Raw genomic sequence first — 24,125 nt, 5'->3', positions numbered from 1 at the left:
ATGTCAGGACAATGTTTTTCCTCGGCACCGCCGGAAGCAGAACAACCGAGGTAGATGGAAATGATCAAATTGGAAAGGGGAGAAATAGAAACATTATGCTCTAAATGTAATTGAAACTTAGGCTACTTTCCTTCTGGACTTCATTCTGAAAAATACAGAATAATGGAAAACTATTCTGTAGCTGACTACTTAGAAGGGCAAAGGTGGATGAGAGGAGCTGATGTGAATGTGTCAGGGTGTTTGAGTAAGCAAGTGATGATGATTTGGATGTTGGTGCTCGGATATTTGTGTGTTTTGTTATTTCATTAGAAACATGCAACATTTTGCCATTGCGCACTAAATTATATTTACGATGATTATAACGTATTTTTATGTGATTAAACCAAGAGGCTTTTGCCATCTTCACTATTTCCACTAATTATATATTTTAAAATGTATTTAAGGTTATGAGGTGGCCTCAAAATTTGCAACAATTAGGAGTGTAATGTTGCATCACTGGAAGGCAACTTGTCTGCTATATACTGAATATTTTAAAGTCTGGACTTTTTCCCTATTTTCACTCAGCCCTTAAATACTTCAGCACAGACACAACTTCAGACTTGAAATGACACTAACTGGCACAGAGTGTTCTTATCCTAGATATAATACTCCCATTAACTCTCCTCCTTAAACTTTTTAAGAGGTCTGCTCGGAAGCTGTTTCCAAATTAGGATTTGGAGCAATAAACTGACATAAATGAGTTTCAAGTAATATTGCAAAGAATAATTCCTATAAGATCTGTTTTTTTTTATCAAAAGTATATTGCTGGAATCGTGACTAAAAACAACCATTAACACATAAAATGTTTAATCTGGACATCAATGACATCAAACATGGATACTGGATGTCCTGGAGATTCAGCCGAGGGGTATTTCTTTTTGTCGAGTTAAAAAGCTTTTCATCAATCTCTGCCAACTTAATTTAATCAACCAATTGCCATATATTTATTCTTTTGTATTTCCCAGCATAAGTGTACTGGTTTATGTTCTTTCTGGAGTGCCATCTCGCCATTGGTCACGCAATCATTTTGTCAGCATATCAAATTCTGCCTAAAGTCAATACTGGCTATTATCTAATTTCACTAATGCAAGGGTTTTGCCACCCAAGGGGCTTTGCCACTTTACAGTCTGTGGTGTCATGAAAACAAAGTTTAGATGACAGCTGAATGAACAAAAAGAAAGGTCTTAAAGGAAACATGCAGGCAGTGTCGACCCAGTTCTGCAGGAGACGCACACAGACGCACAGACAAGCTCATATACATACAGTATATAAGAGTGTAACACCTCTGATGCCTTGATGATGTGTGAAGGATTAAGCTCTTTTGTCGTTATTATCTTTGAAGGCACTGTCTTTCTCACACACACACACACACACACTTAAACACAGCTTGCTATCGTTTTAAAGAACCCATAATAAAGCAAAAAAATCCTTTCTTTTTTATACTCATACTTTGTATTGTATTGTAACATTTCCCCTCATGCTCTATCCATCATGAAACCTTCACTATCCAAGCATCAGCAGACACTTCTTTATTTTTTTGACAGTGGACGCCTAATTGCCTGCTGTCCTTTCCTCCACCCCTCTGGCTTCTCCCTCTCTCTCTCTCTCTCTCTCTCTCTCTCTCCTCCCTCCCTCTCTGTCTCCCTCTCTCTCTCTCTCCCTCTCTCTAGAAGTGTGACTGCCTGCTCAGCCTGGAAGCCTATTCAGCAGACCAGAAGCGCCGCGTGTGTCAGTGCCTGAAGGACAACATTGACAAGCAGCTCCAGCTTCACAGGAGGGAGCCTGCTGGTCCACATTTTGACCAGGTAAGCTGCATGGACTCACATGTCTAGTAGTATTTACATTTTTGATTGAGGCCAAAGATGAATCAGTAAACACATGAACACATGGGAATGCATATATTTGTACATACCCCCGTCACAGATGCCATGTGAACACCACACACACTCAAGCATACGTACACACTCAGTCAGTCAATATATAACACTTTGCTGCAGCTTGCACTACCATCATTATGCTACTTTAGCTCTTACATATCTTTGAGCAACTTTAATGCTGCATTTGAATGGTTGCTCTGCTTTAGTTCTCTGTGCAGTTATGGTAAGAAAATGTTGATGATGTTTTTTGTGTGGATAATGTTTTGATAATTTATGTAAACACCGCTCCCATTTCTTGCTTCTTTCATTTTTCATGAAACAGCCAAGACAGTCCAGTTTATCACAGTTTGTTTGAGTTTAGCTGAAAGGTGATTAAAAGGGATAAATAATCTTGCGTGGAGACTGCACACCTGTTGTACATTAGAGCTTCATTTCATCAGCACATGAAAGAGAGGAAGAGACAGGGACAAGCCGACAGTCTTTCATCCTCTCCTCTCTCTGCATGTGTGTGTATTTACGCGTGGGCCCATGTATATATGTGTGCGTGTTTGTGTTCATATGGTTCATCTGAAATGATTCGGGATGAGACCTCATTACCCAGAAATGTAAATGACCCAGAACCTGGACTGTATTTGAATATGCTCCAATGTCTGAACTACTTTAGAGTGAACTTCATGAACTTTGAGAAGAATAGTTTACTGCTTTAATGTATTTCTGCAAGAAGTGTATGCAAATTATACCATCCACTGAAACATGGGGATTTTACTCACTGCTTTCAATATGTGTTTCCTCCCATGATTAGATTCAATTAGGTGCATGAATGAACACATTTACACACAGTGCAGTGATCAATGTGTTCAATAGCAAAGCAGCTTGGCAAGCATGCAGTCATGTAAACCAATGTTATTGATTCGGCTTTCACTTGTGTATTGATCAGTAGGTATACATGGTAAAAAAAAACTCTTGTCATTTATTGTTTCTGATTTTTAGTGATATTTAATTTCTGTAAACATCCTTCTAGAATATTACCTTGGCTCACGTGATAAACATTATAGTAATTATAATAATTCAAATATTTTACTGCTTTCTTACATAACAAACCAGATGAACTCTTCTAGTGTGTAAACTTAGGTTAAGGAGACACAATACCTAATGGAGGCTGATGTTTGAGGCTGACTATGTCCAGACATGGCCAGATAAATAAAACTCCCTTCAATAAAGCAGTGTTTTTCACACCTGAAACTTAACCATTGCTGTACCGAGTGGCCATAGAGTCATATGTTAGTGTAGGTGGAAAAAACATCCAAACAAATAAAATGAGCTATGTCTGCTCAAAGACTGTAAATCCTTTTGATTAGAGTGTTTTCAGAAATAGCAGAAAAATGAAGAGAAGTCAAAAAATTCCTAAGCAATACCAACATACATCTCATTTTACATCACTGCTATTACATCAAATACCATGGTTAGTAACATGGTTTCAGTCACACAAAATCAAACATATGCACTGCCCATCCAAAAAAAAAAAAAGTTACCACCTGGATTTAACTAAGCAAATAGGTAAGAGCCTCCCATTGGATAATTACTGCATGGATGATTATTTTGGTGAAGTGATGCACCCATCATGCCTAGTGTCTACTTTACAAGCCTGTGGGGGCACTGCTATGATCTGGGGTTGCTGCAGTTTTTGCATCTACATCTTTGGGACGTGCTGGAGAAGACTTTGGTGAAAAATGAATGCAACTCTGGACAGGAGTAAATGTTGTTACATTGCAAAAGCTTCTCGAAACGATGCCACAGCCAATGAGTGCCGTAATAAAAGCTAAAGGCAGTCCAACAAAATATTAGAGTGTGCAAGTTACTTTTTGGACGGGCTGAGTAGTATATATCTGTTATTTATGGAAAGGAACTTTTATTATAAACAAAAGCAGATGCTACAACCTTTATTAACTTATAAATACAACATGCACATCCTGCTCTGTGGAATTATTCCTCTCTACTTTCTCTGTGTGGTTATTAGAACTTTTTATTGTAATCTCTTATTACAGTAAATGGAAATCTAAACGATATCCTCAAGGCAAGGGGATACATGCTTAATCATAACATTTTACATCTAGACAAATTAGTTCACTTTTGATTGCATTTCTCCAGAGTACCTTAGAGGCAAATAGTTTGTATTCAGTCAATTCCAAATGTGTTTAATTATGTGCAAATCAGCCCTGTCAAGTGTACAGAGAATGCCTTTGTAGTGTCCCTTCTGTTGTAAGAGAGATTTTAAAAATGAACATGTGTATTGGACACGTTGGGATGTAGCTTTTTGGTAATTTCATACAGTCATAATATATTGTGTACATAGGCATATACAGACCCACATAGGTCAGACCCATTGACACATAAACATAAAACGTAACATAAAAAACATAAATAAAGACCCTGTTGATAGAGATAAATATATCTATAAACATACATATCCTAAATTAGCACAGAGTAAACACAGAATTGTGTTTTTATTTATCCAGTCTCAGAATCACTACTGTAGTTTGTATAATATGGAGTTCAAAACACATGGAGACTCCACTAAGTTCCAGTAATTTGACATGAAATAATATATCTTTTGTAGTGCTTAAACAACTCTGTTTGTGCCTGATCTTTGATGCGCTGTGTGTATTGCTGCCAGTGAGTAATAACTGTAGAAAAGGAGCTTTAGAAAATTACCCATTGAATCACACATTTCCCTGGTCTCAGAAGCTGTATTTGTCCCTTATTCACAAAGCCAAGTAAATCCACACTCAGCTGAAGCATGCACTTTACTCAAGAGTTATGTTCAAGTGTGAAGAGCGCACAGAATCCACTTCAAAAGGGGAACACATACTGCTGAAATCACATTCATTGTACATATTTTCTCACTTTGCTTTGTTCAGTCATGTTTTACCAGCAAACGGAGTTACAATGTTGATGTCAGCAGCTGCCCCAGTTCCTCCGGTCCCTAAACACTTTGAATTCTTTCCCTTGGAAAAATTTGGACATGCGTCCTTTTGACTAGGAGATACTCTAATCCACCAGTCCCCCCTCCGAGAGTTGGGCATGATGAGAATTTGCCAGTTTCTGTTTTGTGTGGAGCTTCATTAAAAGTCAACAGATGTTATACAGAGGATTTGGGGCAAATTTTTGTGATGACTAATCTCAGCGTGAATAACAGATGCCTCTGTCTCACTGTTTCAGTTTGTCAGCCCTGTACCATGACAGCAAATTACTTGCAGCAAAGTGACCCCAATAAATGAGATTATATGCTATGGTATTATATGCATGTAGTAACAGATTGTATGTATCATATTGCAACTTCAGATATATTCTGGTTGAGGTCTTTTTTCCCGTACAGAAAAACATACTGGGTCACTTCACTGGTAAAAATTAATTGGTAATTGTGACAACTTCCATTAAATTACATTCTTAGACAATAAACATCTAACATCTTCAGTATACATGATATAAACTAATACTATCTTTATTTTACCATTTTACCTAATTTGGAATGCATATACAGAAACAAAGACTTAGCTTTGTGCTTTGGTGATCCCACAGCCATTAAAAGTCTCTGAGCTCCTTCCTTGGAAAGCTTCTGGTGCATTCTTGCCTGGGCAGCATTAGCCACTAAGCTGCTGGAAAAATAAATTTGTTCAGCTGCACACACACACACGCCCTCAAATGGGAATTTAAGCAGGACTGGCCATTTTGAAAATGACATCCATACTTCATCACATGCAGTTAGCTTTTGATGAGCAATGCTGGCACTCCTTCCCTGCGTCAGAAGAGGAAAAAGAATTATCTGCAGTAAAAGTCACATAAATTTTCTCCATTAGAACGTAGGCTCATATGATCAATGAATAAAAGATGGCTGCTGCTAATGAACAAAGTGTCTCTTTTGAGGTTTGAAGCCAGCTTGTTCTGTTCCCTTTCTCTGGCTGCTCATTTCACATTTATGAGAATCTGTTTTAGCTGCGGAGGTGCTTATAATACAGCATCTAGGTTGGAAGAAGCAGTGACGCATGGTGACCCTCTCACATTCCCTCGCTCTTAGTCTATTTACTTGTCAACCTGTTTATTTATGATGAAAGTAAAAAAGGTGATGCTTTCTCCTTTCTTCTGTTTTCCTGTTCTACCATGTCTGTCTGCCTCAGGCAAATAAGTATGCATGCGATCAATGATACATGAAACATGAAGCTCTGGATAGATAGGAGCTGTCAGTGAATATGCATCTTTTGAGTTGCATATCACACTAGTAGAACACACTGCATTTCAAGCAGTGACACAAAATAACAAACAGAAAATATGCTGATTGCACCACGTCTGCTGTGTATTTGTATATTTATCAGAGAACTAAATCATTTTTCCCCCACTGCCACCATCCTGCTGTATTTTCCACTATTGCATGTCAAACCTGCGATAAAACGTTCACGCCCACGATCATCATACCCTGGTTACTGTACCTTGTCTGCCTGTTCAGTCTGCATGATGCATTGCAGACATCTATTTACGTCCGTGACACCTCTGCTGTGAGTGTTACACCTTAGTCATTGATGTAAACAGTATCAGCAGTATTGTAAATCACTTCTCAGAAGTTCCTTGAGAACTTGAGTCTCAACAAGACACTAAAGGTGTAGATTGTAGATGTAGATCTGCAAGAATGTTCATGAAGATCCAACAATGCAGAATAGAATAATAACAATAATGATGCCCCTAAGTAGGCCACTTTAATCTGAATAAGTGACAAACTAGTACATTTTAGTTTGAAAGTATTATATCCAGCACTATATTGACAGACAGCGTGAACTGGACATGAGATTTGCAGAAGAGCACAAGCTACAAATCTACAGAGGAAATAAATAAAATATCACACAAGCCTAAGCAAAAAGTTTGAGATTAAGGGGATAAGGGTCTGATTTGGACTGTTCTGGACTGATTTTAGGATTTCATGACGGTCTTACATGACAGTAACTTATCAAAGATTGAACAGGACTCTTTGTCATTTCGGCAGGAAATAGGGGTCGTTAGGAAGCCTCCAATAATTGTAGAGGAAGCACGTTGGCAGTAATAGTGTGGTGATGGACAATATGTTGAGGCAGTGACAGGTGTAGTAGTGGTTTTTAAGCCCACAGTTGGGAGGACAAGGACAGCCTCCCTGAATTACAATAAGACACAGTAAGTGACATGGGAGAATGTGAGGAGAAGGCTAACAAGTAGCTGAAAGGAAGGTGTGTGATTTGTGACAGTTTATTTTCACTGGGTGTCCAGAGATGATAGGCGTGAGCTGCTACCCACACCTGTGATCTCATTGTAAATGGGGAATTATAAACAGTGTGAATACAAATATTGAATAATAATATTCAATATGTCAGATATGAGCATCTTAGTTCAGGCATCGTGGTGTGAATAACATTTCTCTTGCTTTTCTTTTTCGCTGCAACAGACTCACTCTTTCCCCTTCACTGTCTCTAATTAGATAAGGTTGAGTTCCATTTGTCCTGTCTTTGCTCATCTCTTTTCTTCACACACGTGCCGGCACATGTACACACGTGCGCACACACACCCGCACACACACAACACACAAATGGCACATTGCAAGCTAAATTTGGATGTGTGTTTCAAAGTGTAACACTCAATTTTAGAACTGGTTCAAATGGAGCTGATATAAAGACCCATGCTTAAAGATTTTATAGTGAAGTTATTACTGCTTCCAATATATCCGTGTTGGTGCCATTTTTTACAGGTGAGTTGGTAACATATTTGCTAACATTTGGTATTTGCTCACACTTTATTTTAAATCTTAGTTTTGCGTAGAAGTTGTCCAAGATTTGATGTGGCGTAGTTACACATACACTCACGCACTCAGCACACTAATGTTATTTATGTGGCCGGTAGTGTGCGATTAATTCCCCCGTCTCTCTTTAAACATTAATGATTTTTTCTTTGATGGAGTGGTGTTTGGCTTTATTTTAGCTCACCTTTAACTATTCATAACCATGTTATATAATGGCAATTATGCATCTGCACAAGAGGATGTACAAGAAGCCTTGCAGACTCAATCCTAAGAAGGTGCAGCAGAGCATGAAATCCATTCACTCGTATTATTAATTATGTATATATAGTTTTTCTAAAATGTTTGCTTCACTGAGCATGCAATAGAGCAGGGGTAATAGTTTAATTTGCAAATAACATGGGGCTTTTTTTGACACAAGCCAATTTTGATTAGTACAACTATTTGATGACAGCACTGAGCTTGAGAAGTTTAAAACAACTCTGCTATCAGTAAACAGGACACTGAAATGGAGCAAAGTTAATATTCTTTTTAAATGTCTATTATTACTTTATGCATAATCTGCAAATTCTTCCTGGAGAATACCTTCAGCCACAGACAGTGAGAGAGACAGTAGTCTGTGCAGTGTAATTGACCATGTTTAAAATAGCTATTTGAAAAGCCCATTACCTATTAGCACATGATATGATTAGATAAGGCCTGATGAATAGCTTACATTACTCCCTCCAGGTCTGATGCAGACACATGGTCATTGTAACAGACAGTGTTGTTTGTTTGTGTGCGTGTGTGTGTGTGTGAGTGTGTGTGTGTGTTGGGGAGGGGGGGATTTATGAAGTGCGAAAGACCTGGCCCTTAACATCCTGCTCTTTGAGAGGTTTTGATACAGTGCTTTGATTTGTGACAGAGCAACTTCTAAAAATAGCATGTACAGGAAGAAAAGGGGAGAGAGAGAGAGAGAAAAGACGCTGTCTGCTTTGGTCTCCAGAGAGTTAGTTGCATTTGATCTTTTCTATAACCATCACTCCCTCTATGTGTTTAATACAGTGCATTTTTACAAGTCCTCCTTTTCCTTTCACACCTCTGTCGCTGCTTGATTCCATTCGTCTTTTTTTTTAACCCCCCCCCTTACCAAATCCCTCTTTACCCCCCTATCCACCTCTCCTCTTTTCCCCTCTCACTGTCTTTTGCACACACGTTGGCACGCACGTTATTACTGAGCTTGGGGAAAAGCTGAGACTGCAGCAACAACACAGTGAGGAAACAGAACAAGGAGGAGAAAAGAAGCACTGGAACATCCAGAAAACGGACAAGGGGGGAAAAAAATCACACATGGTCACATTGGATTATCAGCCTGTTTCTATTCGCGCTGCACACGTGTATATGAGTGGATGAACTGTGCCGATACTCCAGGAAACACATCAACAGCACAGTTTACACATTCATACAAGCAAGCAAGTACACTACACGTCCACATGCCTGTGTCTAAGGTAACGTATGCTCTTTCTGTACTGCTCTTATGAAGGTCACACTGAAAGCTCTTACATGGGACTTCTGGGCGCATTTCTGTAGAGGAAATTATCGTGTTTGATTGTTGGCATGCTTGTTCAATATGCATAGGTTATGCTTGTGAGTGGCACTGTTTGTGTGGTGCAACTACAACTATCCTACAAATAGTGTTTCTGGGTGAAGAAGAACATTTATAGAACCAGGACCTAAAACAAAATTTTCGATGTTGCACAGTAATCACTGCTTTTGAAATTGGTGGTGGAGGATTTTGCTCCTGTCTCTTTTAAGCAAGGATTATTAGCCTATCTCACACTTTTAATTTAAAGGACAATTTTTGTCCAATTTGTTTTTTTTTTTTTTTTTACACGGTTTGTGTACAAAGATATCATAGAAAGTCTTTCCTAGTTGGGAATATAAAGACACTGAGACACAAGTATGGGCGAAATTTGACAAATAGGTGTGGTGTGATTTATATTTTAGTGAATTCAGGTGCATGTGGTTCCAGAGGGAGGGAAATGAAAGACTCAACTCTGCTTTAGTGCCTTATTTGTATACCATGCTGTCTCTTGATGCTTAAAATCAAGCGAAATTGTAGATGGTGTTTTATTTTTTATTTTATTTTGTTGAATGTACTATTGAGCTGGTCCTGCTCCGTGCACATAACCGCCTTGTTTTGAGTCAGACTACTCTGCAATTGTATTGTCAGTGAGTTGACCCAAGGAACCGTATAGAGTGACTGCAGGTGTGTGCATGTCTTCTACTTGTCCAATGTCAAACGTCATTTGTCACACTGAGAAGATAAAAAATCATTTCGTAAGTAGCATCGAGAGGTTCTTATGATAAGAATGGTGAGAGAAAAGAGAGTGACTGTGTGTGAATGAGTGAGAGAGACAGCGAGAGAGAGAGTACCATGTGACTCAGGTAGCCACTCTGATAAAGCTGGTGTATGTGGTTACGTATTGAGACAAGCTTTTAATAATTTTATGTTCTTGTCTAAACAAAATGTATATATGGAACCAGGTATAACAAACTTTTAATGTAGGCATCAAATGTTTGGGCAGATTTATTTATTCATGAATCAAATATTAACTTTTTGTACTTTTCAAATATTTTCTAAGGGACTAAGAAAAAGTTCTATTTTGGTAAAAGTGCCCAAAAATGTGTTGTATGGTATAAGAAAAATGTTAAATGTCCTACCTGAAAGGAGTGAGCTGTGCTTCTTTTTCATTATGTACATCTTAATAACTCCTTGTAATGTAGTTCATTGTGCGGAATAACATTTAAACCCACGCTGCTGATGGCGAGAAGTGTCATTAACTTGACTAAATGTAAACTGGTCCTTTCTGGTCTCCGGCTTGTTTAGGCATTGTTTAAATAGAAATGGTGCATTGATGTTATCCAAGTCAAGGTTATTGTGGCAGGCTATGACTCAGTGCAGTTACACAGTGCACATGTATCTATATATAGCCATACAGGGCATATCTACAGTGACCTAGACAACAATGATAAAAAATAATCAAACTGTCACTGCACATCAGTCACAACTGAGTAATATGACAAAGCTGTAGTGTACAAATGTTTTGATTTCATGTAAAGCAAGATTACCAGTCATTTCTGCCTACTCCCATGTCTAAAGAAATGGGAGTAATGCCACACTTAAATATATAACCACAAAGTAAAGTGATGATCAAACTGTCAGTGATTAAGATTTTATATCACTGCATCACATTAGAAGTGATGTGTACTGTATAGTCTAGTGCTTTACCTTTGGAAAGGACGTCTTTACAATAAAGCATGTTTCCTGTGTCGTATGCATTATAGCTGTTGTATGACTTTATAGCTCACTGTATGTATTTTTAAGTATGTTTTTGTGCGTTTACAATGGATATGTCCATTGTGTGCTTTGTGCGTCCTGTGGGACCTGAACGTAATAGCTTAATGTCTTCACAGTGAAACGGATGGTGGAGGTGTTGTGCAGGCACAAATGGACACAATATATGTACTTACGTCATGCAGTATTTGCAGACACACATCTGCTATCATGAAGGACGTTGTAGACCCGTTAGTATGTTTGGTGGACATGCGCATCACACACGTGCAAGCATATGCTTCTCTCTGAGCTCTTACTGCTCGTTCATCTCTTCTCATTAAATCTATCTCTTCCCTCTACCCCCTTCCTTCTCACTTGTTTGTGCAGCTTGGGAGTCTACCTTCTTAGCCTCTTGGGCATTTGCTCTCTTTCTCTCTCTCTCTCTCTCTCTCTCACTCTCTCTCTCTCTGCCTCTCTATATTTCTCCCTATCTCTCTCTTTCTCTGTCTCTGCACAGTTCAGTTGGCCTAGCCCACACTGACAGAATCACACACACCAGCCCAGATAGCCAGCCACAAACACTCACACACCAGTTTGACAGAGGAAGTAGGCCACTTTAATGGGGATGTGTGGAGTGCCTGTATCTGCCTTTAGTGGATTGTAACCTGGAACCGCTTCCTCTTGCCAGGTAGATTTTTTTCCCCCATTTCGCATTTACACATTTATAGAGTATATATCATTATTTGTGAGTGATCAACAGAGAGCTTTTTGTACAAATGGATTTTATGGTGCTTTTCTGTGGCCTCTGAGGTAAAAGAGATTTTAGAGAGTATTCATGCGGTTAAGTTTGAGTTGCTGATATTGTGCTGCTGGGAGGGTGGGAGTGGTCTGGTCATACGGAGAGAGGATAGAAATAAGATGTAGAGATGGGAGGAAAGATAGGAAAAGGCAATAAAGACTTTTTTATCACTGGACATCTTTATGACTGGCTCAGGTGGGTTTCATTGCTGTTCTATTTATTCATTTCACTCTGTCCACCTGTTTGTTGTTTTTTTGCTTTCCATTTTCCACTTTCTTACTTTTCTTTAAAAGCAAGAGTTGAAGACAGCTCATTATTTTCTGAGGAGCAATTTGTTAACATGCCCCCTTTTTGTTACTTTTATTTTGTGCCGGTGACATGATTTAGACTTCCACTCAGCTAGAGAGTCTTAGGATGAGCATCAGGGAGACAGAGAAGAACAGCAGTAGGGAGATAGCCATTAAGAAGACATGCTCTAAACCATGTTAGAGTCAAGCTGAAAGTGATAGAGACAAGAGGAGAGTGCAAACAGAGGGACCAGAAGGGAAAAAAACAACAGGAAGCACACTGGGGAAAATTGCTTTTCTCTTTTCTTCATTAGGGATATTGTGGGGTTATTCTCCCCTTAGACGGAGAATGAGAGAATTAGGTGCAGGGTGTGTGGTCTGTGTTAGTGCCTGTTGATACACAAATTGATGTTATAGTGTTTGAGCTTGTAGCTTGTGTTTGAATTCAATTTACAGGACAGCAGTAAGATATTGGAGTTTTAAAAGTTCTAATGAGAGACGAATTACAGGAAAAACATGTTCCTCTCTTCTCACCTCATCCATGCTCCCCTCAGTCTTTCCCTTGTCCTTGATCGATAGTTGACAGTGTCAGTGGGCCATCCGTCTGCTGCACACACGTACAAACACATAAGACTAAATGAGATTTATCAGCTGGTCTTACACAGCCAGTCTCGGCTCGAAGAGACAAGCAGTTTGTTATTTGTTAAAAACAATGTCACGCATGTCACAACTGCTTGTCTGTTTGTCACACAGTCACATACACTTCGTACATAACCCTTCCATCCCTACCACACACATTCGCACAAACATCTCCCTTTGTTCTCACTGTGAAGGCCTTTTCCAGTATTCCTCAATGGTCACATTGTCTTCAGCTGCCTGGCGTCACGGGACAAGTTACGTCAATGACATTTTCTCTCTGAACTCTCAGCTTCTATCAATAATGCCTTTGCATTTCTGGATGTGGCATCCACACGCACACCCCCAAAAAACCCAGCCCCATGCCATTTCTCCACTTTTCAGCTGATATGGATAGTGCACGGTTTCTGGGAGTCACAGTTCCATATTAATGATATTATGTAGTCTTTATGATAATAAGTTGCACCTACTACTCCCAAACAGTCCTGTGAGATATTGTATTTTCTGCTTCAGTTAGTGTTGCTGATATAAAAAATATTCCTGCGATACTGCAACCTGAATATATAACTGCATTTATTGCCATTGTCAGGTGTCAGCCTTTCTATCTTTACCTATTTTTACTTTATATTGTGGCCAGGCACATGGCCAAGTCAAAAGCACAGAAATAGACCCATAATTATTGGAATTCAATTAGGTAAAATATTTTAGCACTCCTCCTTTAATACAATTATTTAATATGTACTTTTACGTTCCTGGCATTCATCTGGCAGCTTTTCCTCCTGGTTTCCTTTGATCTAAAGAACCTTTTTCACTTGTTCCCTTTTCCATTGTCTGTGTTCTTCTTCCCTTTTGGTCTGAACACAACGGAAGGGTCTAACAGATAAACGACTATTACCACCTCATCTCTCTTCTCTCTGTGAAATCGAGGGCAAAAGAGGCCGGTGCATTGTGGTGCATATAATGAGGCCATTCAGAGATTGATCATCTATATGGTCTGGCCCCTTAATGAGTTATTGGTTTTACTCAAAGCAATAATGCATCTAAATCTTCAGACCGCAGATTGTACTGGATCCTCATGTCAGAACATGCCTAGTATATATTTAGTTGGCACAGACATGCCAATAAACATACGCTTCACTCATACACTTTTTGCTCTTTGTTTTAAACCAGCAGCAAACATCAGAATGTTTTCCAGATTAGACAGTATTTTGTAGTATCTGACCTGTCATTGCAGCGTGTGCACGAGTTTATATAGTTAAGATAAGATAATTAAGATATTAAGATATAAGATAAGAAAAGTAAAATAAAAAAACATTTGAGTATACTTATTTTCATTTTCTACTAGTTAATAATTATATTCCACTACATTTGTGTCTTTCATTGTACACTCACCCTACAGTTATCAGTTATAATTACTAGTTACTTTGCAAAACCCTAATACAAGCTCCTAGAATGGTACTTACACATCTATGCATCAATAATAATGATTTATTAATATATTATGATAATACAACTAAGTTATCTTATTCCATAATAAGTACTTATAAGGCTTTAAGTAAATTTTTCTGGTCATACTAATTTACTCTTAATAAAAGTATTCAGTGCAGGACTTACTCATACTCATAATGTATTTGTACAGGTTGGAAGTGCTGCTTTACTTTAGTAAACGTAAGTAGGTAAGTAGGACAAATGCATTAGTAAATCTAAACCACAGTGTGCTGGCGATCATTGAACTGAACCGGCAGCATTGGTTAGTCAGAAGCTGTTCGGGGATCATATGCTCCGTGTGCAGGAAATTGTCCATTACAAATGGTGAAAAGGGAAAGCAAGCAGTCAAGAACACATTGTTGAAATATAGATTCAAATAGGTATGCTGAGTATGTTCTGCAGTACTTATAATAAATGGACCAAAATGTAAAGTTGGAACATTAAACAAAGGAGATTGGAATACTTTTCATTATCTGTCAGTATAAATTTAACAACATCTAAATGAAAGAAGACCAAGTATGAAAGTGCCCAGTCTGATTAACTTTGATCCTGTTTCTCTCACTGTGTTAATTTTACAATGCTCTCGGGGCTTTGTAAACAGGAAGTATTCTCTAGACTTCTCTGACTTCAAGTGTCCTTTGAAGAAGTCAATCACATCAATAGAACACAGTTAATATAGATTGATTATGTGCATCACTTCGACATTGTACCAGCTAATTTTTCGTTAGTGAAGAACAGTGCAGAGAGAGAGGGAAAGGCTAAGAGGAAGAGAATAGAAACCACATCCTTTTGTTATAACAGCACTGCTAATCAGCTGGATTTATTGAAGTTGAAAATGGATTGGCAAGTGTAATGGTGGATACATGAAATTAGTTAAATTAAAGCTAAGATGGGTAGAAGAGTTCATAGGTGCAGCTTTAGCGAATGCACTGCACGGTTGATCTCCTGGGTTGGGTCTCTGGTTGCCATGGTAACTGTGGGACAAGTTCACATGATTGTCTCTGGGTGACTGTCCACAAATGTGTGTGTTTTCCTGTCTTTATTTACTGTGTTTGACTTTATTTACTAGATTTTGACCTTCAGAGACTTAGACCTTCAGGATATTACTATCATTTTGCAAATAGATCATTTCTTTGTTGTTTTGCTTGCTGATATTTTAGAAAGATGAATTCTCTGCTCTTGTTTCTTCACTACTTTTATTCCACTTAGTCAACATTGTTATATCAATAACAAGTCATTAATAAGTAATTTGGCAGGTGTCACTGTATGGTAAAACCTATTCACAGATCATAGTAAACAAATTGCAACAACATTTTATATTCTATAAATTAAAATTGTGATATGCTGCACAGAATAGTGGAAGAAAACAATATGTGATATAACTCTAGTTCCCAAACTGTGTTCTTCTACTTTTGTACATTGATAATCCACAGAATGTGGGAAAGTAAAGTTAAGGTTAGCTTCCCACCACAGCCCACTTTGGCTTTAAAAGTCCTATTTTAAGACTTCCAGGCCTGATAAGTATGCATATGTATTTGGCATTTGTGCATCTGTTTGTGGCATATGATTTGTCTGTGAACAAAAGACACTGTGTCTGTGCCACAGCTTTATCTATTTCACAGTGATTATGGGAAGAGAGAAATCTGCATCTAAGCACTGGTCCTCTGCAGTTTTGTGAAGACTCTGAGCCATTATGCATTGTTCCCAATTTTTCATTTTGTTTGACTCGATATTGATTTTATTTCTTTGAAGTTTTGGACCCAAGCCCAGATTGACACTGAAGCAGTCTAGGAAAAGTGCTAAACCCCACCATCTGCTGATGCGCTGGCTCCAGTTGGTTTTTAGCCCACATACTGTAGAGTGCTTAACTGATAAATTAGCACAACTAGCTTGAGCCAACCGAACTTATTGAGGCTCTGATCGTTGTAAGATAATGTCAGTTTGAATGAATAGCTATAGGATCTTCAAAAGTTCCCAAATATCATGAATGTCTGTGTCAAACTGCATGGTACAGTATTCTGTCCATCAGAGACAGGTCACTCTTTACCACAAATATTAACCCGATGATGATGCCAGTCATCCTCTAGGCACGGTCTCACGGCAATCTGTTGCATAGCTGTTGTGTTAGGATATTTTTTTAGACTAAGTGATGAAGGGCATTTGCCATACTGAGACACGCTGTTAGTGTGGCTACACAACCTTATAATCCCCATTTCACTTTGGTAAAGTTCACGTTAGTGTGAAAAATGACATGAATTACATAAAATGAAATTCATTGGGGCTTTTTAACGCGTGGAAGAAAAATATCAGTAGCCAGTATGGCTGCCTCCTGGCCTTTAACACAGAGAAAAAGCTCTCAGATAATGAAGCCTTGTTTTAGCTCATGGAGGTCATGAAATTAGCTGTCCAACAAGGCCGTAAATAAAATCTTCTCAGGGAACTGAATCCAATCTTTTTCCATTTGTCCCACTGTTTGACAACTAAGGCAGATATAACACCTGCACCTCCAAAATTATGTTTAGAAATTCATATTAGACAAAGGTGGTTAATACTAGTTAGTCTATTGTTAGACCAGTAATGCTGCTAATCTACTTGAAAATGTGAGATGGCCTTTTTCCAAGATTTACGCTTCACTTTTCTCCTCTATTCACCTGTTTTAGTTTTCTGTCTGCCCTCTCCCAATAATTCATCAACCACTATTCCCTCACTGGCTCTCCTTTTCCCTCCTGCTTGTCCACTTTGTCTCCTGCATCTATTCATTCTCTTATCTTCTATCCCACTCTCTCTACCTTTTAGTGCTGGTTTTATTTCCTTGCTTAATTGATGCAATGCCAGAGATCGTGTTGTGTTGAATCATTGATGATTTTGAGCCATATTTGTGTATGCGTATATTACATGCATATGTATTTGCACACACACAAAAGCACAGAATAAAGAGTGTGTACACTGCCCATTAGATTGTGACTTTTATTTATCTTTGAAGCAGGCAAAATGCAGGTGAATGCCCTACTTGCTTAAAGCCTTGAATTTTTCTGTGTTTGATATTTTCATCTCTTTAAAATTAAGACATAAAATAGACTCAAAAGATCTACATGGTTAATGTGAAGCCTCTTGTTTTTTTTGTGTTTGCATGTATGTATCCACTGCAGAGAGTGTGAGAAGGAACAAGTGATTATTTGATAGGACAGGTGGCTCCATTGTGTCTCAGACTATATCTTCAACAGTCAGGGGTTTATGTATGTAAGACAGGGAAAGAGGAGGGGGGTCACCAAAGCAGACAGTGACTCACTCTTCTGACTTGGACCACCATAAACAAGAAAAGGAAGGAACAGATGGGCAGAAAGATATAAAGGCAGAAACTTTACTTCCACTTTCCTCTCATGGTGCTTTTATGAAAGTGCATGTCATTCTAAAAATACCACTCATACACCCTGTGAGTCAGTAAGAAGCCTGGATGTCTTGATTGTAACACTGCTGTGAACCATTCAGATAGGATCACATGGAGGTTAAGAGGGAGTTATAGGGGGAAAATGAGAGGTCTGTATCACTGTGGGACATTTGTACTGTATGTATCCATGAAAATCGAGATAAGTCGAGTGTATATTTATAGCCTTGAGTCACTGCTCTTGTCTCAAAGGGCTTCACAGTAGCCATGCTGGGACAACAGCAAATTAAAGTGACACCACCCAAACAAACAAGCAGGGTCTGTCAAGACCTAGATTGTGCTGCTCACAGTAAGATCCCTGACTAGAATTGAAAGGCTTTTTGAAAAATAAAATCATGCAGGATTCAGTGTTTAAGTTCAAGGACTAGATTTTTGTTGTGAAATTGTTTCAGATATATATTGTAAATAATTTATATAATATAGTTTCAATTGCTTTTCCAGCCATCCGTTTTGTGATGCTTAGCTGGGGCTGGGTCATGATGTCAGCACTGCTAAGCAAGGTAGTCCAGGCATCCTCTCCCTAGCAACAGCTTTTAGCTCCTCCTGTGGGATCCCACAGCGTTTCAAGCCAATGCATCCTGCGTGTACTGTATCTGCTCCAAGGAGTTCTACTAGTTCAAGGAAAACCAGTTAAAGGCATCATTAACTCTTGCCCAAATAAACTCAGCTTCTCATTACAGCAGAAAGGTGCGCTACTTCAAGTTTGCGTCACATGTCTAAGCCAGCCCAACCACCTAGTGGTGGCTCACTCATGAGGACCTGAGATACTTAACTCCGACCACTTAAAATCAGCATAATGTTTACTAGATGTCACAGTCAAATTAATCTAACAGAACCACATCATCTACAAAGAGCAAAGAGAGGATTCTGACAACCCCAAACTGGACACTCTCATTCCCCTAGATTGAGATCCTGTCCAAGATCACAGACAAAATTAGTGACAATGACCAACCCAACCCAGGAAGCCAGTACCCACCCATGCAATACTTAATTGCAAACAATAGCATGAATAGACCTAGAACGTTATAAAGTTATATCTCATGTGGTATAACATCTGTCATTAACATATACTGTAATCAAATTCTCAAAACTCTTTAAATGAACATTGAATAATAATAGGGAGTCATTGTAAATGATGCATCATGATTGGTTTGGTGACTCATACAGAATATACATTTAAATTGACCCATTATAATGTTTTGTATAGCAGATGTTCTCTTAGTTTCAGTGAGAGATGAAAAGAAACTGGCGCAGAACAGAGCCTTAAGGTTCTACATGGCCCATATGAAGAATATGAGGTCATATTGTTGCAGAAGGCACAGTGACCCCAGTTTCTGACCTTAATATGGTGTCTCCAGACACATATTCACACCTTCTGTAGTTACATTTGAGGAAAATTATAGTTCACCTTTTTTCTTCTGGAGTCGATCTTGACTGAAAGTCCTAGAAGTTCTTTGCAGAGTTCATGAATACAAGTCAAAAGTTTAGAAGCAAACACCAGCAGGGCTGTTGTATCTGGGGAAGCTAATTTGAGCAGCAAAAGTACGCAAACAGCTTGTGAAATATCATGAGAGCAGTCTGAGAGGAGTCAGTATTATCTGTAATTAGAACAGAGCATCTTGTGACCGTTGCTCGTCATCATGAGTTAACTTGACCAGCACAATGAGCCCTTTTTAAAGAGGACTTCCTGCAGACTTATAAGAAGGTAGAGCTGGTTTTGTTGAATAACAGATGTTTGTGTTATTACAACTTGTTCTACTTTAATTAAATATAATTGTACTGTGCTGTATTTGTTTCTCATCACCTTATTGCATTACACTAAATAAGAAAGTGTGAGCTGGGGGGTGAAATACAAAATGCAGATATTTTAACTCTTTCTGTTTAGCAGCAGCAAAATACACTTAATGTGATCTTTTTGCATATGTTGCATATGCAGGATCATTTCATCAAATAGACACTAAAAAGTTGGTGTATCAATAAGAACTTTGGATCATCTTTAGTCAAATTTGAAATACAGTTCTGTGGGTTAAAATGCATTTGTTATAATCCACCCACCGAGGGCTTTGTGGACTGGAAGAGGTTAAAGCAGCATTTAAAACCAGAAGATTCTGGGAAGGAGATTGTAGAAAAAGATTGCCAAATGCAGGGGTGAGGACCTGTGCTGTGTGTGTGTATGTGTGCACACATTGATGTATGACAGAGATACTGTGTTTGGCCCTGGGTGGAGATGGTGGAGTGCTTTTGTGTGTGTGCTTGTGTGTGTATGTACAACCATTTAGGTTAAAAAGAAGTTTATTCTACATTGAAATGACATAAACATAACAGAGAGAAGATAGTTGGAAGAACAAATGGGGGGTTGGCACTAACTCTTAGTAATCACATTAGTTTCAGAAAGATGTTTTTTTTTATTCAATGATCCCTCGGGGCCCATTACCAGCTTGGAATTGACTGAATAAGAGCTGTGAGCTCCTATGTATTACAGTATATAGCATCACAGATGAGAAAAACAGCAGCACATCTCAATATAAACTGACTGGCACTGACATTATTGTATAATGTGGTATCTGGCGGTTCAGCCAGTCACCATTGGAAACACAACGCACTCTGAGACCCAGAGTAAAAGATGCATGTCATAATTTTATGCTGTCATTCACCTAGTTTGACACTGGACAATATGTGCATTGATCACATGCTCTGACCAGACAGGATTTAGTATGTAGTTTGTCTCTTATCATCAAATCATGACAGGACTATCAGGAAATTGTGAGCTTCTTAAAAAATGTAAATGTTGTTTGATCCTGGCAGTACAACTCAGTCACACCAGCATGCACGTAAGCATGACATTAGATATTTCAAAACCAAATTCAGTGCCTCAGAATAGAATAATTAAGTGGTTTTGCTCAAGGCAGAGATGTAAATCTCAGTCATGGTGTGTCAAACTTGTTTTATTTATGTAGATGGTGCATTAATTGTCCACACAGATGTGACTCAATGTTCTCTCTCTTTTTCTGTCCTGCTCCATTTTGTAGATGTTGGAGCCTAAGGTGGATGCCCCCTCATGTGAACTGGGTGGAGTAGGAGGAGATCGAGGAGGTGTGTGTCTCCATCTGCCCCCCCGCAGCTCAGAGGGTGAGGAAAGCAGTCTGTACCCTTCGAGTCCCTCGGAGCCCCCAACCCTGGGCAGTCCTCACCCATCAGAGCCACTCACTCCTCTGGATGAAGTCTACATGCCCCTTGGTGGTTTGATGGGGTCCATGGAGCTGCATAAGGTGCCTCCCACACCACCTCCTTCCACTGAAGGTGAAGATTGCAAGAGTATGGAGGGAAATGAAATGGACATATGGAGAGACGGGAAGGACGTAGAGAACAGGAGAGAGGAAGACGAGGAGGATAGGACCAGCAGAAAGAGTGCAAGGAGTGACGGGGAAGAAAAAGAAGAAGGAGAGAGAAATGAGGAGGTCAACCTAAACCTGGTGGTGTCAAACACAGATGAGGACAATGCCTCAGAACCCCCTGATATCAACGCTCCACTCTCCTCCTCCTCATCTTCGTTTGTCATCCCTGAGCTGCGCCTTGATCGCTCCTTTAGTGCTGACGCCCTCTCCTCGCCTAATACTGATGAAGAAGAGTACGATGAAGACGAAGATGAAGAGTCTGAAGAGGAAGATGATGAAGACGACAGCGATGACGCTTACCTGCAGCGTAGCGACAGCAAGCGCCGCAGCATGGTGGAGGGTGCCACCTGTGAGAAACACGGAGGAGGGGGCCTCAGTGTGCAGAACTCCCTCCGTAGACGCACCCACAGCGAAGGGAGCCTCCTGCAGGACCCCCGCACACCTTGTTTTACCTCTGACAATGCCATCAATTGTCTGGAGGTCGGTGGAGCGCACCACAAGGGCGGCTGGACACTCCCATCACCCAAAACCCTGAAGAAAGAGCTGACTAAGAACGGAGGCTCTATGCATCAACTATGTATGCTGTTCTCTGGGAGGAAGGTAAGCAGCTTCAAACAGGAAGGGTTGTAAATATTAAAACATGCACATACTGGTATTGGCATATTTGGATTATAAAATCTCTGGATTTTTTATTTTCCCATACTGAGTAAAGTGTAGCTCTATCTATGACTATGACGCTCCAGAGTGTTGTGTCAGCTGTGCATGAATGATCTCATTTGTCAGCCTAAAGTTTTAGTTCACTGGTTTCATTAAAAATAGTGACATCAAGTGGTAAAGTAGCACAAGTGCAAAAGAACTGCCCAGAGTCTACACATAACAATGAGTTCAAAGCTAAATCTGGTACAATACATCAAAGGGCAGCATTTATATTTAATATTGTACCCCAAATAATTAAATTATCAAGCTTAAAGACACTTTTAAAGCCTAATTTAAAATAAATGTTATCAGATGTTAGTAGACATATACATATAGTACATATACATGTACTATAGTACTTATTTATGTACTATAAGCATGTATGAGCCGTTAGTGTAGTAAGTTCTCCCCCCCATGTGGGAGATTGGGGTTCCAATCCCAGCTGTGAACTACGTCCAGCAGGGGGCCTTAGGCAAGGACGCTTACCCTGCATTTGCCTTGTACCCGGTATCTCACTTGTAAGTCACTTTAGATAAAAGCATCTGATGAATTACATTAAATTACAATTACACAATTAAATGTATATAGTAAATGTGTTGGAAGATTAATGGAACGGCAGCTGTATACCACTTCATTCATGTATAGGGAGCTATATATGACACACTAAAATAGCAATTGATTGTGTCACAGACAGTTGGTATTACAATTGTTTTTGCCATATGGAGTTTATAATATATTTCAAATGCATTCAAGTCAGCATATGATGCAGATTATTGATGCTAAAATATCAACTACATAAACGTAGTTAAACCTAGTTTAAAACTCATATCTTCGTAATAAAAAGCATGCTGACGTTGACGTAGTTATTGTGCAGGTAGTAGTTGCTCTTGTTGTCCAACAGAGGGAAGCAGAGGGTAGCACAGGGAATCACATCCTGTTAGCTTAGCAGCCTTACATAAGTGTGCCTCATGTCTTTTTTCACTTTAGTTTGGCCATGGTTGAGTAAAAAACAAATGACTAATCTTAGTGTGTCTCATTGTCCTGTAAATTATGACATAATATGCTTCAAATAACTAACAGTATCACAAGTTATATTATAATTTCCCCAGAGTTATTGCTCTTCAACTATAATGCATACAGGTCACCATCTCTTCCAACGACAGTATTTATAGTAGTTTGACCTGCACATGTATTTAATCAATATGCATTTGGTAATGGCTTGGTTTCTTAAAAACAGAGCAAAGACAAATGGATAAACAACGGAAGATTAAAAAAAGGAGGTTCAATTATATCTCCAAGACTTATTGAAAGACAAATGACTGGGATGATTATTGCTGCAGAATATCAGAAGCAGTGCTATGTTTTATCTACCTCTGCTTCCACAAATCTGTCAGCGCACACAGCAGCCTTAAATGGCAGTGTGTGTGTGAGCAGTGCAGAGGAGGAATGCAGCAGACAGGGCTGGAGCCTATTGGTCTTGGCAGATTCGAGGGTAATTTTACTACCTATTGGCGTCATGGATACTGTTCCATAAAGGGTTGTGTTTCCATTATTTAAAATCATCTCTCTTCTCCCCTCACTTATAAATCTTGTGACATCTGCAGATGTAGAACGTGAATGTGTGAGTTTGTGTGCATGTGTCCGACCTTTGCCCAAGAAAATTTAATGATATTCCTAAAGCATGCACATGCTGCCTTAGTTCTCAAAGCTTGTTGGTACTTATTTTCAGTATTAGAGTGGAGAGAATTCTCATTGTGATTAGTCACTAACGTGCAATTACTGATGTGGAAGCTGCATCATAATTTAAACATTATTAGATATCAGAACATGAAGTAAGGATCTTTTGGATCGTGCACAATTAATCATTTAGATACAGCGACTCACCAAATTGAGTTTTCCAGGCTCCTGTGTTTATTTGACCTTCAGCAAGCTCAGACTCTGGTCTTGTCTTTCTTTCCGCTCTGCACCTTTTCCTCTCACCTAATGTCTTTAGTGGCCTATCATCAATCCAAGCAAAACCAGAGTCAAACAGAAAGCAGGGCAAGAGAAATAATGTCATTTTGTTTGACTAATAGATTTTTTTTGACTTCTCGTCTTCTCCTGCAGACTGCTTAACATTTGTATTGTAAAATTACTCCTTAATCAAATGTTCATTTACATATTTTTTAACTAATATTTGTAATGCACCACAAATGCCTTTGAAATATAGATACTGTCAAAATTATGACTAATTGATTTTGCTCCAATGGATATAGATGTGAATATATCAGTAACTGATGCTAACAATCTGACATCAGACTTACTCAGGGCTTTCAGCAGGACTAATATTTAGCAG

The 24,125-nt window shown here is 39.0% G+C and overlaps 1 protein-coding gene across 3 annotated transcripts in view; it reads left to right on the top strand.

Annotated features, from left to right (window-relative positions):
• Window positions 1–24,125, top strand: part of rgs3a (regulator of G protein signaling 3a) — a 114,930-nt gene that overhangs the window by 64,701 nt on the left and 26,104 nt on the right. For all 3 annotated transcript variants that reach the window (XM_026353996.1, XM_026353997.1, XM_026353999.1), the window contains 2 exons: window positions 1,710–1,844; window positions 20,729–21,694. In XM_026353996.1, coding sequence (XP_026209781.1) covers window positions 1,710–1,844; window positions 20,729–21,694 — 1,101 coding nt within the window. The remainder of the gene's footprint in view (window positions 1–1,709; window positions 1,845–20,728; window positions 21,695–24,125) is intronic.

This window comes from Anabas testudineus, chromosome 12, assembly GCF_900324465.2.
Source record: "Anabas testudineus chromosome 12, fAnaTes1.2, whole genome shotgun sequence".
NCBI lineage: Eukaryota > Metazoa > Chordata > Actinopteri > Anabantiformes > Anabantidae > Anabas > Anabas testudineus.
This window is presented reverse-complemented; position numbering and strand designations above follow the sequence as displayed.